Below are 15539 nucleotides of genomic sequence, written 5' to 3' on the forward strand. Positions count from 1 at the left end.
AATTGTTTCCACATTTTTTTGTATTATATTTTTGACAATTTTTGTATGTATTTAATTGTAATTAGAACGTTTTTAATTCTATTTAAAGTAGGATTAAAAAATTACAAATTTTAACCGTTTTTTTACATCAATTTTTATTGCCTTTTAGAATGAATTTTCATTAAAAAAAATTAAAATTTTCTAAAAATTCATAAATAAAATTCCAAAAGGGACATACTTAAAATAGTAACATTTCTCATCAGATATCTCCGTATAAAATTCGGATGAATTCCTAATCCAATGTTGGTAGTAATTCTGATGAAGTGAAGTGTTGTAGGTAATTTATCATTGATTCTAGAATACAAGTATTAAATTGTCTTCGAGTCTTGGTGGATTGTACTCCCGCAGAGACGACACCAATCTGTAGCAAGAAGGTTCTTTGATAAAATACTCGAATCAACCCCCTCCTGAAAAGCATTTCTAACACTCCATTGCTCATTATAGCATACAAGTGGAGGTACCTCCGTAGGTGAGCAGAATGATTTCCAGATGAATTCATCAGCATATTTCAACTTTTAACTAAAAATTTAATTGATTTAACTGCTATTAATCACTCCTCTTGCTCTTCTTATAGAAGAGACGACACTAAAATGATCATTCTTGGAGATATAAATCGAAAAATTATCATTATAATTAGTTTAATAGAGTATTTAGCTTTTAATATTTAAATAAATTTTTGGAATTTGTAAATATCTTAGGATATATTATCCATAGATTTCATGGGTGCTTCAGAGAAAATTTAACGAAAATAAATTCTATTTATCAACATTTATTTACGATTTTTTTTAAATTTTACCTTATTATTAAGTAGAAAATATGAATAAAATTAAAAATTTGTTGGGAAATTTCATTAATGAAAGAAGGACACCACTCGGGGCTGGAAATATGCCAGATCCTACAGGAAAAGTCTAACCTATATGAGTGTACGACTAGTAATCACTTTATTGCAGATCTTCAGACAGTAAGTTTACCACAGATTACCACAGGTACCGCGGACAAAGTGGTTTTATTTTTTACAGATTACCACAGTTACCACAGATGATGAATGCCCTTCACTTGAGGCACATGTGGTGGTGGTGGTGGTATCATAAACATCTATATCATCCTCTTGGTAAGTCTAGCTATATTGCTTGCCTCATTATTCTAATTTTCAGAGTTTCTTCTTTGATTTATGCGATTTCTAAGAGAATTCTTTCTGATTATGCACCTATTCTCTGTTTTTCAAAGTATGGCTCACGTACTACTTCTTATAACTTGTGGATCATCAGAGGAAATGAGGAGGAATTTTAATTTTTAATATTATTTTAATTAATGAGAATTTAGTAGATGAAAATTTTGCCAATTATTTACCTAAATTACCAATTAAATTAACTTATTTATTAAAATATTTCGAATAAAATGCCATTATACTAATACACTGATTATTTATTAGTATAGGGAAATAAATAAGCACAAAAATGACGTGGATAATATAACATATATAGACATATATATATATATATCAGTATCATAAATTACTTTATTTAATTCTTTTGTAACGATTTCTAACGGTGAATTACCTTAAACGTGACGTATAAATCACCCTACGAAGGTAAGAATTATATTTATTAACGTATATTTTTTGAATAGAAGAAAATAAGTATTAAGTCGAAACAAAATTTATAAAGAAAGTTATAATTTTAATACGTATAAAGACATAAAATATTTACTTTAACACTCGGTGTTCGTAATGTGTGAGGTCAGTGTCATCAAACGTGACATAAGCTAAAGCTATACCTTTCTACCGGTATAGGTGTGCTCTACAGTTTGAAAGATGAATACCAACAGAGGTTAGAGAACTCGATAAGTCCGGGTTATACTTTAGTACGTCCCTCGTAACGTCCTTCTACAACCACTGTCAAGGTTGCTTAGTAAAACGAGTAGAAGGGGGGAAAAACAACACGATTATTGGGGTGGAGGTTGTTCTGCCGCTCTCACTTCTACCCGAGATATTCATCAAAATATAGACGCGTATCTTTAATAAACTACCGTCGACATCATCGAAATTTACTTTATTTATACTTTAAATTTATGCTAATATTAGAAATGAATATAATTGTAACATCTATTACTTTCGTCTACTGTAAATATTATAGTTAAAGATGATAAATATTTATTAGAAATAAGACATTTCGATTTGATGTTAGTTGGATTCCAAGAGGATGATATAAATATTCTGAAATAAGTATTAGTGTCTTCGATGTAGAATTAAATAAGCCTCGTCTCTACTTTTAATGTGCTGATAACTAACATTAAAGAGGATGATAATTATTACTTCGAATGTGCTGATGGTTAGAAATGACGATGGTCTCTTGCAGGTAACTCCAGAAATCATTATATTGTAGGCCTGTGTTAAGTAGTTTATTATATTTTGTAGCTAAAAATTGTTCAGCTTTTCATTATTGTTTTAGACGATGTAATTCTATCTTTAGAATTTTACTGTTTATAATTCTATGATTTAATTTTTCCATTTATATATTAATAGAATTTTTTAATTAAATATTTTAATGTTACTAATTTATACTCGATTATTTTATTAAATCAATTAATAAAATGATTTTTATAGTCGAATAATGATAGTTTTTTATGAATTTTCCGAGTTAAAAATTGAAGATATGGCCTTATTTGAATGTGTTGGGGGTCATTACACGCTTCTTTTATTTGATTTCTTTTCTTTTAACACTAAACGATATATTTTAGATCATTTTATTTTCTTCCTGTTCCATTTTATATAATTCCCGATTTCTAGAATATGCTATTGAATAAGAATTTCTTTGTATATAATCACAGGAAAATCACGTTTAAATCTATTACAAATAATCTTTTCAAATGTCAATAAAGTAGGCTTGTGTTTCACGTTTCGGTATTCGTTATGTCTTTATATTAAAAACGGTAGTGTTAAAAAAACACTTAAAAGACGTGTTTCGACTGTGAAAAGTACACAGTTTTAGTATTTTATTTCTATTTTTATACTGATTTCCAGTATTAAATGTTGTTTCACACAAGTTCTTAGTGTTATGAATGTTTTATAACACATTAAAATGGATTAGTTTTAGTGTTTTTTAAGTGCACGGTACCTTTAAATATAAGCACTAAACTAATGTTTCATAGAAATTAGTGCCGATTTTCATATTAAAATATGAATTTATCAATCTCTACGAGATATACTCGACATTTTGAACGTAATTTTATATATTTTTCTATGTTATCTAAGCTTATAAATAGTCATAAAGATAGAAAAAAGATGCCCTTAAATCGTACGATCTCTAGAAACCATCATCATTTTGGATTTATTAAAATACGAGAACACTTCATAAACATATTTGTCACGATAGATCATGTGTCTTAAGGGGCGTCAGCCATTGCGTGATGCAATTGTAACATTCACGAGACGCCCACACTTCCTTACCTGGTTACCTAGGAGACGTGACCTTCTAAAATCCGTGACTACAATTAAAGTAGATATCGTTGTGATTGAACCTCACCTGGTGAGGTGATATACACTTCCTGTTATGATAAGCACTTCTTAAAGCTTCTTCACCTTCTCGAAAGCATCATTGTATTAATTTACATCCCTAAATAATCGTTGAAAGTGTTTAAAAAAATCGAGAAATAAGATCATTTAACTTTAATTAGAGGATCGATGAGAGACGATAGGATCTAGAAATGACGTATACTAGATATATAATACGTTTCTGTTGAATATTAATTATATGTTAAGCACGTATCAAGTGTTTTGTCATCTGTACCCCCTTCGAAACAATTAAAATAATATATCTCAATTTATTACAAATCCTGTTTTGCTTCTATAAAACTATCAAAAACTAGATCTTAATCTAACCTCCATAAACCGTCTTTGTTTACGTCGTTATATTATAAGATTGATTCAGTTTCAAACTTAACACCATTCATCTAAAATGACATAAAAGCTGAGGTTTAACCATGCAAGAAGGGAAAGAATTATATACCATCGAAGTGACCATTAAGTGGAACGTTTGAAAATATTTATAAAACTAGACGTTAGCCCATTTAAGTCAGTCAATCTTAATTTTGGATTCTTACGTACGACGAAGGGGGAGAGAAAAAGACACAAAAATATGTTTTGTCCTTGTTTTGTCACGTGTTGGGAGCAAAGCGTAAGAAACTGGTTTATAGAATAGGAACCTTGTTTCGCTGGCTCTGAACTGAATAGTCATTGTCAAACGTAAATTACAGTATAGGCCAACTTCAGAAAATGGAATCAGGACGGAGCATCTGTACAGATCTATTGGTGAGAGTTTTTTGCCTTAAGGCTCTTTGTCTCGGTAGGTGGAGACTGGTGACAGAAATGAACCTTACTTACACCGACTCCTACTACACTACTGTTTATTCTTAATCACACTTAACCAATATACATGTGCAACTACACAAGTATCGTGTGATGATATTCGTAATTTAAGAATCGATGCTCTTTGACCGAAGTCAAAGGTCACTTAGTAGTAAGACGAAACGTTCGAACACTTTCATTACTTTAACTTATAAAACTCGGCCCCGTCTTCTTCAATTTTTCGCCTATTTACAGTGTAAAAAATCTTTAAAACTATATTAAGAATACTCTTTATTCCTTTAGAGGATGCATCTGTAATCTCTAATCTAGCTTCTATTTTTTTTTGTATATAAAAATAATGTCTTAATTTTACTTTTATATCTCTGAAATCTATAATATTATGGTACATAAATATCTCTTATTTTTTTTAAAGTATGAAATTAAGTTACACGATCTCAATCCAGATTTTTAATATCATTGGAATGTCAATGTTCCCTTCTAATGAGTAGGAGATGAGGTTGTTTTTACACGTACAACCTCTATATCAGTCGTGACTGTTAAGGGTGGGGCATAACTATATGTTGTCTTGGACTGGGGTTGGGCCTTGTCTAGATTCAAGTGAATTAAATTAAAAAGTATCTTCACACACCCGAATTCGTGATGAACGAAGTCATAAAACGGAGAAAAAAATATAATTGTTTTAAGTATTTTTTTTTTAATTTTTTAAAATAATATAGGCCTAATAATAACATTTCGAGTTTACCGTAAGAAAAATTTTTAAGGTAATATACAGTAATACACGGGGATTTTATTAAGTAGAGAAGGTTAAAGTTGGAGTGGTATAAAGTATTTAGCCGTAAGACGAAATTTCCATCCTTATTTTATTTAAAATTCGTTATATAGAAGGGAGAAAGATATCTTACACCATCCACATACCAGCGAAGGACGTTGTGTGGGGCTAAACAAGGCCTCCGGATGGGATAAAGGCCTTGCTGTTAACCATCCAATAAGCTAGCAGCCAGACCACGTGGTCTTCTAGACACCAGCAGTTGCAAATGCTGCGTCAAACAAAACGGCACAGCTATAAAGTATAGCTTGGCCCGTGTGTACTGTACATCTCTATAGTTATATCGGTACAACTGTCAAAGGTATCGCACAAGGAGGAGGTAGATATTTATGACGTCACAGTTATAGAAATTAACAGGGGTTGTTTAGTGAAAGATCGGATGAAGACTCTAGGAGACGAAGAGTGTTGCCGGTGGTTCGGCCAGTTGACCGATTCTAGATTGGATGACTTTATGTCCTTGGTATCTACATATGGTGTATGTTCCCTGGTGCTGGTCCATTCTTCCTTCGCCAGGTAAATTAACTTAATTACTTTTACTTTCGGATCACAAATTTAAATATTTATAATCGATTTATGGAGAGTGGCTACTACCATAAAAATCTGCATTCATTTACCATTTAATTAACATTTCTAGCACAAATATATATGGTGTATGTTCCCTGGTGCTGGTCCATTCTTCCTTCGCCAGGTAAATTAACTTAATTACTTTTACTTTCGGAGAACAAATTTAAATATTTATAAAAAATATGTATTCTTAATGATCAATCTTTATTATGCTAAATATTCTATTTATTTCTATTAACTCCTGTTCCTAAGGTTTAAATGTCTAGTCTCGTCTTTCATCTATCTAACTCCATTCTCGAGATTAAGGAAAGACAGATGGACGGATGGACGATAGTGGGAATTTATGTCTACAATTTTTTCAAATTGCGGCCCAAGGAAAGATAGTTGCATTGTGTAAAAGCTTTCCATAGTGACCGTGTGACATTCTACTATCCAATTGGAAGTAATGATCTAATGAGCCTGTTATTTAAAATGTATTATCGCGCATCAATTATGTTCTGATAGTATTGTAGAATTTGTAGAAATATTAGTTACTCTTCTTGAATTTCTTGAAATCTGTACTCTTCTCAATTCTTCAATCTCTACTTTCTCATATAAAGTAGTCCATCATACTTGACAAGAGAATTTCTGTTAACTTCTAATGATAAGTGTACACCCCAAAAGTGTTTGAATTTTTTAAAGTTTTTACTGTAAGTAGAGTTATATAATGAGTGTGCTATATGATTTGGTTTTCTGAAAAATTTCATTAAAATAATAATTGTAGAAAGTATCAGAATTATGAAAATGATAAAATTTATTTTTGAAAAACTCTGAAGTTATTTAGGCTTTTTTCCGTTAACTAACAAAAATTCTTTTGATGAAAACATTAGCCAAAATTAATTACAATAGATCAAAATTACACCTTTTTTTATATTTTTACCAAAAAAACATTTAATAAAAACAGCTTATATTACCATCCTTCATAAGCCCATAAACCGAAATAAAATGCCGTGGCAATATTTGAAAATGAAGTCGTTGCGTGTTCAAAATCGGGAACTAAATTCTGCGTATTACCTTTAAGATATTAAAAAGGGATAATTTTATAGATGAGAAAAGATTTCATTTTTATATTTTAGAATTTTAAATATATGCATTTATAATTTTATAATTAAATAATAGATATATTTAATTTAGAATCTTACCTTCTGCCATTTTTACTGCACCTCCAATAACAATAATAACAACTGCTAATAATTTAACAGCTGTAAAAATGTTCTGAATTCTGGTTGCTAATTTTACGCTATAGCAATTAATGAAGGCAATAAGAGCTAAAAAAAACAGAAAATTAATTTAAATTAATTATACATATTTATACTTAGAAAAAATATGAGAGATGATGGTACATTAGATATGATAATCTGAATGAGTGAGTTGTAAAGTAAAAAGCCTTCCACTGTTGATAGGCTGACTATAGTTTCTTGATGCCAAAATGGAACAGGAGCTGCAATTGATAAATAAAGACCCTCTCTTATTAAAATTCCATCAAGAAATATAGATGAGCATTATTAGCAATTTGTTAGTACATTATAATATTGATTTAGTGGTGTAAAATAATACATAAATTTTGTTNAGTAAATCTTAAATGAATATTTTATCTGTAATAAGACAATGACACGTTTTGTTCCAGAAAAAACCCCCCAAAAACTATTAATTCTTTTTTATTATTCGAATTCTTCTTCTTCATTTTTAGATTTTAATTCATTGTACCTGTAATTATTTTGATTTATTACGTATTTATCTGGCTCGACCTATAGATAAATAATACCGATTGGTACAGGCCTGTTTAAGGTAGAACTTTTTTTGTCATTAATTTGTATACGAAAGAAAACTCATTAAATTAAAAAAAAGAAGACTTTTCGCCTATAGAATCTAATAATTTATTGAGTATTTAATAATGTTTTAAACTGATAATACTCGAAAAACGAGCGCTTAAAAAGTAGCAAGATACGAGAGATTTTTGAAAGTTAACACAGTTAACGACGGAAACTGTTCAAGATATCAAACTACAGACGAGAAATAATCGTGTTTTGTATTTTAATTACAAAAAAAATATAGGGATTTAGAGGTTTATACGCCGAAAAAACCGGTACGAAAGCGAAATATGCGCGTACACTTTTTTTATTTTGTGCAGAAAATTAAAAATAAAAGACTTAAAAGTCAGGAAAATAAAAGACTCTAAAAGAGTAAAAATAGGCATTTAATTTAATCAACTGGTCTTGGAATATTTAATGAATATTTTGGGCATTTATTTATTTATTTATTTGTCTACATCAATCTCTACTCGCTTCGTCCCGTACCCCGTCAAAGGCCTACAAATTACATATGGTTCTGGTTTGTACAAGACGTGTTTTATAGGTGGGGTAGCTGTAACCTCGGCCTTCGATGCCCACGGGTCGGGAAAACCCGCTAGGTCAAGAAAAACTACTACTATAAAATTATTCAAACATCTAGAGCTAGGGTTTTGTGAGGATTTCGAGGTGTTTACGGTAGCTCCCATTTACAATGCGGTAGGCCAACTCGATACTCCTTCACACCTCATACTTGGCATTTTATCTTAACTGTCGGGAATATTTATAATCTCCTTCTCTAACTCACTCGTTAATGCATTTTAATCTTCGCTTATATCGCGTAATTACTAAAGTTAATTGCGGGTAACTATTAAAATAAGGTTTTAATCCGTTTTTAACGTGTTTTCATCGTATAACTGCCTTTTTATATCCAATTTTAATGTTATAAACTATAAATTAACATTATAGTCGCGTAATTTATACGTAAATCCACTTAAGTTTTATCAATTATCGGCCCACGAGTGTACTGTTAGGAGATTTTTGGGTGCTGGGTGTAAAATTACTAGGAGAAAAAGTAAAATATTAATGGGAGTTTGCATTAGTATTGGCATATAGATGTATATGCATCTATACATGTATCAAATTTGTATACAGAGAGAGATGGATATGCATAAACATAGGTGACTATATAGATAGAGATAAAGACAGTAGAAAAACACAAGTGTAGAGACGTACCGTACAAAGTTATAGATGTATAAAGATATGTAAATCTACATCTGTATACATATGTTGTAGACAAAGATATGAATATGCCTATACATGTATAAGCGTGGACAGTAGTTATAGGCATAAATGTGGCAGTATTTATACTTCTATGTGTATAAAATAAATATATAATTATGTAGAAAATGTATTAACTTTTTAGTAAAAAGATAGGATAAAAAAGTACAGTATAATGTTAGGTGTTTAGTTAAACTTTCGAATTTATCTGTTGATAAATATATACATTTCTCTATTATCAGTAATAAATAAATAAATATTAATTTATTTTTTAATATAATTTCCTGTTTGAATTTTTTTAAAGTTGTCATGTAAATTTTCGAGTATGTTTACAACTAAATTATTTTATTATTATTCAATATCGATTAAATTTCCATAATAATTATACATTAAACCGGTAAATCTGTGTATAATCTCTCTATTGAATATAAAAATTCTGTTTTTTTTTAAGTTAATATTTTTCATTTTATCAATGGCAAAATTCGTATTTAATATTTCTTTATCCAAGTTCCTACTTCATTTTCTTACGACAAACAAACGGACGGACGAAATGAAATTTCTAAAATTAAAATATACGTATATTTATATATTTAATTTTTATATAATCTTCTGAAAAATTGTAATTAACGTATTTAAATAATAATAAAATTAATTAAATGGTGATTAAAATTATAAATATATAAATTGTAAGAATTTTCCAACAGTAAAAATCAGCCGGGATATTTATTGTAATTTTTTTGTTTTTTTAGGGAAAAAAGGGAAAAATTTTATTTCATAAATCAGTTATTAATTGTTGACATTGAGTAATTACGGTCATTTAGCGAATTTATTAAGGAACACGTAATGATAGTGATTAAAGTAATATTTAATACGTTGTCTGTCGATAGATCAAAGTGTGTCACACCACTTCCTCTTTTATAAAGATCATAAATGTAATATTTCAACACCATTCTTTTAATTTATTCACAATTAACACCAGAAAAATATTAATTTTCCCCATTTACAACTAAATATTTTCGAGATTTTAACTAGAAAAATCTTCTATTCTTAGTTTAAAAACCTTACACCATACCAATTTCTTTCTTGTTCTTGTCTTGATATATGCATTAAAATGTATGGGGTGGTCCAAAAATAATTTAACCGAGATTTATTTGTGTTTTTCGTGCACTCCTCCCCGAATTGAAATTGTAAATTTAATTGTAAAACGTGGAAATTGGATAAATAACGCTATTAATTGTTGCGTTAATTAACTTTTGAGCCGTTGTTTATAAGTCGGACTACTTAACACCTTAACCTGTTGTGTAGAGGAAAATTTGGAAACTAAATGGTCCATAATTTTCGTGATAAATGGCTTAAATTCCTCATTACAAATGATCCATAATGTATAAATTTTTATTGTTTTTCTCGAGTTTATTTATTTATTTATATTGTTAAAACTGCTTGAGAAATTAGATATATATATATATATATTTTAATATTTAAAACGATATTTATTAATTTATAATTATAAATTCGATCAATTTTCCGATTTAATTTGATGACGAACTGAATAAACGTAAGCCAGCCTACGTTAGAGAAAGGCGTTTTTTTTAGTGTTAATTAACGAAAAGATTTGGGTCCTCTCGTGTATTTTTGATACGTATGAGTCATAAAATGGGTATTTTGCGTCTTTATATGCAAATGTTTAGGTATAACATCCGGCATTGCTTCGTACAGTACAACATGTAATCGATTCTACTTTATGTTTAATTGCGGAATATTCTGCATTGGTAATTCGATACAGGAAATCGCTTAACGTGTTCAAATTATAAGAAACTCAATAAAGATCGATTTTTATACATGGAAATTTAAATATATTTTAATTTTTAAAAACACAATAAACATTGCCAGATTTCTTTTTTTTTTAATATTATTGTTTTAAGTAATAGAAGTNTTGTTTTTGGAGAGATCTTTATACAACAATTTCCGAATATATTCATGTATTGGAGGACGTTCAATTTTAACTGTCTATAAAATATTATTGTTTTAAGTAATAGAAGTAACTTACTTAAGCTTGATTTTTTGGTGATATTTATGTGTTTTTTGAGTAGCTTTAAGTGTTGAAGAGTTAAATTTTTGTTTTAAGTAATAGAAGTAACTTACTTAAGCTTGATTTTTTGGTGATATTTATGTGTTTTTTGAGTAGCTTTAAGTGTTGAAGAGTTAAATTTGTCGGTGAATCTACTGAATCTATCATTTTATGCTCTTAAATTAATTGTCTTGTATCGACTGTTATGGCCTATCTACACACAGTAGTGTGTTTAATCATAGCTTATGGCTGTTCAGTTATGGCTTTAACTACTGCTTAACACTGTTCGGTTGTGGTTTCATCTTCCATTTATGGTTCTACCTCTTACGATTTTCTAGTTTGAACTTCAATTTTTGCTCTCGGTTTTCCAGTTGTAGCTTCTAATTTTATTTACAATTGTTTGTATTGTGTGTTCCCTTCTTTGTTTCTCGCTTGAAATCTTGTTTATGAATGTTCAAACATACTCTACCTTCGAGTCCTGAAGGCTGTTCAGTTTATTTTCAAGTCCTACAGACTAGAGTTTCAAATTCTGAAGGTTGTTCGGTTTACCTTTAGATCCAGCTTTAATTTCTGGTTAGTTCCTTCCAGTATAATTTAACTTTCTCCTGTTAATTGTTCAGTTTAGCTCCACTTTCTGCTGATATTTATATAAATTGTGTTTGTATAGGCTTCGATTTCTATTTAAGGAATGGAAGCAGCTCATTAAGTAATTATAGTTTAAATTGCCACTTTTCTTATACTTGGAGGATAAAATGAGAGAACAAAGAACTCTTGCTGTTCAATAAGAGAGATTAAATTAAAAAATAACAATGTGTGATGAGAGAGCACGAATATTAATGGGTTATATAACTTAAATGATGCTAGCTCATTGTTTACGTGCATACATATCTGCATACATACATACTTTAAAATATGTTTCTAGAATAACTTCATTTATAAATATCATCGTATTACAGTTATCCTATAAAATAAATATTGTAAATCTATAAAATTGTAAGCTTATAGAACTGATCTTTAGTATAAATTTATCACTTATAAATTGAATATATATATATTTAAAGTAACTTTACATTCACAGTATGCGGAATAAAGCTTTAAAAATACAAATTAAAATATTTTTTTTGGTATTTTTTGTGAGTTTTAATAGAAATACGTTCCATAATAGCACACGATAGGCCATAATGTCTTACAGCCTGGTATTAACATATATGAATATATTAAGAAAAAATAACAGCATAAAATTGAATGTAAATATTAAAATTATCTTAAAAAATCCTTAAAATAAATCAAAATGATTAAAGTATTTAACTTAAGTACATCTTAAATACAGTGAATTTATCTCAAACTACAGTATAATCACCATTAACAATTAAGTAGTTAACAGGTTTCTATGCAAAAAAATATATATATTAATTTTTGAAATTGTTAATTATTTACTTTTATTTTAGTAAATGATATGGAAACCTTTTAAATTGAAAAATATGAAACTAAATAAGCTTTACAGACACGTAGAAATTGTTATGAAAGGTGTGTAATATCTCTTTGTAACGAAGGTAATTTCTCATTTAACTTTCCGTGAAAGTTGTCATCCTAAACAAGCATTCATCATGATATAATTATAGGATATAATCTAGATATTTATTTACCTGGTTTTGAAATCTAAAAAATTTGTATGTGTCGTCATTAACTGTATATTTAAGTATGGTATAAAGAAAACATCCACGAACAGAAGAGTGTATCTTTATGTAATGGTTAGAAACTTTCTTCGTTGATTACGGTAGGGAATTTTTAAATTTTTGATTATTTTTTAATGTTTTTACAATCGTAAATAGTCTCTAAATCGTTTATAATCGTTTCTAAATTCTAAAATTAGTCGCTAAATCGCTTAGAAGGTGACTAAACTTGTTACATTCTTTATTAATTAACTTGATATTCTTGACGGATAGATGCTAATTTTTGTAAGAAAATATTATATTTTATTAAATATAACTTTTTGTTATTGGAAAANGTAAGAAAATATTATATTTTATTAATTAACTTTTATATTTTTATTTAATATTCTTATTTGAATTGCATAAATGTATGTTTTTATGTATAAACCTAGTTAAAATGTGATAGATTTCTTGCATTGGAATAACACGAATCTTTTGGTATCGGGAATAGAATGAAATATTTATATACTTTTTTCCAATATAAAATAATAATATTTAATAAATAATACATTAAAAACATGTAAATATTATTTATTATTAAAATTTATTATAATTGGTGAGATATACAACACTTATTTTATTGAAAAAAAAGGAAAAAGTCAAGTAGAGATACCTGTTTAACTTATGCAAATAATCATTTTTTTATAATTATATATTAAGTACCGGGCTAAAATATTACTACATATGATAATTTTTATATAATTAAAATAAATAAAGCTATAAAAATTTATAATTTAATAGCATTTATTAGATACAAACTATCTACGTAAGTGATTTTATGTGTTTTGATTTCAGGAATGAGTGTTCCTCCCAATGGCAATAACAGCGCAGCAAACGTAGAGGATCAGTGCAGCCGAGGATCCGGAAAACCCCCTAAAGTATGTGGTGTATGCGGCGATCGTGCCAAAAGTTACCATTTTGGTGGTATTTCGTGTGATAGTTGCAAAGCATTCTTTCGAAGATCCGTCCAAAACGAAGCGTACAAAAATTTCCATTGCCCATACGAAGGCAAATGTGAAATCACCATAAGTTCGAGGAAATGTTGCCAGTATTGCAGATTCCAAAAATGCGTATCCATAGGAATGGAGAAGGGATGGGTGATGACAGAAGAAGAGAGGATGCAACTGTTGAGGAGCAGAATGGAAAAGAGGCAAAGGCAAGAAGCTGCTGCTGCTGAAGGCGATAGAATGAGGCAAAGACGTTTAAGTATCGTAGAATACGAACCAGATGTTAACGAATTAAGTAAATATTTAAGCGAAGACGATGTTAGAACAATAGAAATTCTAGTTAATTCGTACGAAATGAGTTACAGAGATATATCGTTTAGTGATCAGCTACAGAATCGTAGCATAGAAAGGACTAGAACTGAAATACTTGATATGTTTTTTACTGTTATTAAGCAATTTGCACATTTCGCTCAAAGACTCGATTCTTTTTCAAAGATTCCTCAAGCCGAGCAAGAAGTTCTTTTAAGAACTGGTGTTCTAGAACTGTGTTTCATAAGAGGAGCCTACGCTTACGACGAAAGGCACTGCTGCTGGCCCGATAAACGTAAATCTTTATATAGAGATTCGCCCATACTGGTGTTCGAAGACATGAAAAAGTTAGTATCGCCGACACTATACGAAAAACACATGAAATTTATATACAGTGTGAAAGAACTAGAACCAGACGAACCTACAATAATGTTATTACTAGTTATTGTTCTTCTAAGTCCGGATAGACAGGGTCTAGATAAAGTGGATGTGGTGGCATCCGAGCAAGAGAGGTTTTATATATTGATGAAGAGTTACATGAACTGGAGATACGGGCCAGAAAACACTACAATTCTATATCCTAAATTACTCTTGAGGCTTCCGGATTTACGCGAACTAGCAGATGCCCATACAGATTACCATTTAAGGCTTGCCAAAGAGGAACTCGAAGAGATCCAACAACGTTTATCTTCTTTGAAAATCGTATCTAGTGCAAGCAATCAAAGTATCGAATCTTTACCCATGACATCGTCTAGTTTAGAGGTGAGTAGCGTGTTTCATAGGCCATGGTGTATGAGGAAGGATGCATTGCAGATCGTAGGACCTATCTCACCACTTTCACCAGAAGAAGAATCTAGTTCGAGCGAAGGCTCCGAAAGATTTACACCCATAAGAAGTTGAGATTCTTATAAAAATCCAAAAAGACTTCACCTATTATATCTTCATCCGTCCATTTAAAGAATTTACGATCTCACAAAGTCAGATGCATATCTTTTTTAATTAGCTGTGATGGATTTTCAAGAGGAAATCTTCAACTATTTAAGTCTTTGTTAAATTCTTATGGAGGAAAAAAGATTCAAAAAATTCGTGTTTTTTGATCTTTATCAAAGTGATTGTAAATTAATTTTAAAGTTTATTCTCTTATATATATATATATAAATATATATTTATCCCAAAGGGAAGACAATTCTAAATTGTGATTCAAAAGTATACGAGAGATAAAACAGGTTTTTTTTAAAAAAAAAATTATACACACACACACAAAAACAAAAGAATTTAACAGAAATTTTCTATTGATAAATTAAGCACATTTGCATTTACTGTCTCAGGTTTTGTCATTTCTCATACAGAAAAAAAAAATTAATAACAATAATAATAATATTAATAATAAAATTATTTATGCTTCTGTGATGAATTCTTAATTTTAGAATGCATTTTTATTTATTTATTTATTATTTTTGGCGGTTTGGGTTTTTGAAAATGGCTAAAAAGACTTTTTTTTTAATATAATATTTAATATGTGATTCCTATTTTTTTATTAAATAAAATCGTTAATAAAGATGATGTGGGCTCTCTATAGGAAAACTGGAGTGAATACACTT

General features: G+C 29.3%; 1 protein-coding gene and 1 long non-coding RNA gene across 4 annotated transcripts in view; one reads left to right on the top strand and one right to left on the bottom strand.

Annotated features, from left to right (window-relative positions):
* Positions 1-15298, top strand: part of LOC111626175 (thyroid hormone receptor beta-like) — a 27870-nt gene extending 12572 nt beyond the window's left edge. Inside the window, exons 1-2 of one of the 3 annotated variants that reach the window (XM_023369485.1) lie at positions 5443-5744; positions 13478-15298. In XM_023369485.1, the coding sequence (XP_023225253.1) occupies positions 5675-5744; positions 13478-14838 (1431 nt within the window). In that variant the 5' untranslated portion in view covers positions 5443-5674 and the 3' untranslated portion in view covers positions 14839-15298. Of the gene's footprint in view, positions 1-5442; positions 5745-5880; positions 5920-13477 lie in introns of those variants that run through there. The other 2 variants (XM_023369488.1, XM_023369486.1) reach the window with 2 other exon arrangements.
* LOC111626177 lies at positions 5957-7371 on the bottom strand. The gene is made up of 3 exons (XR_002756839.1): positions 7178-7371; positions 6977-7102; positions 5957-6848 (listed from the first exon to the last, which is right to left on the bottom strand). It is a non-coding gene; the product is annotated as an uncharacterized LOC111626177 (long non-coding RNA).
* Positions 15299-15539: the final 241 nt, after the last annotated feature.

Source organism: Centruroides sculpturatus, unplaced genomic scaffold, assembly GCF_000671375.1.
Source record: "Centruroides sculpturatus isolate CEXI.00-Female unplaced genomic scaffold, Cexi_2.0 scaffold472, whole genome shotgun sequence".
Classification (NCBI taxonomy): domain Eukaryota; kingdom Metazoa; phylum Arthropoda; class Arachnida; order Scorpiones; family Buthidae; genus Centruroides; species Centruroides sculpturatus.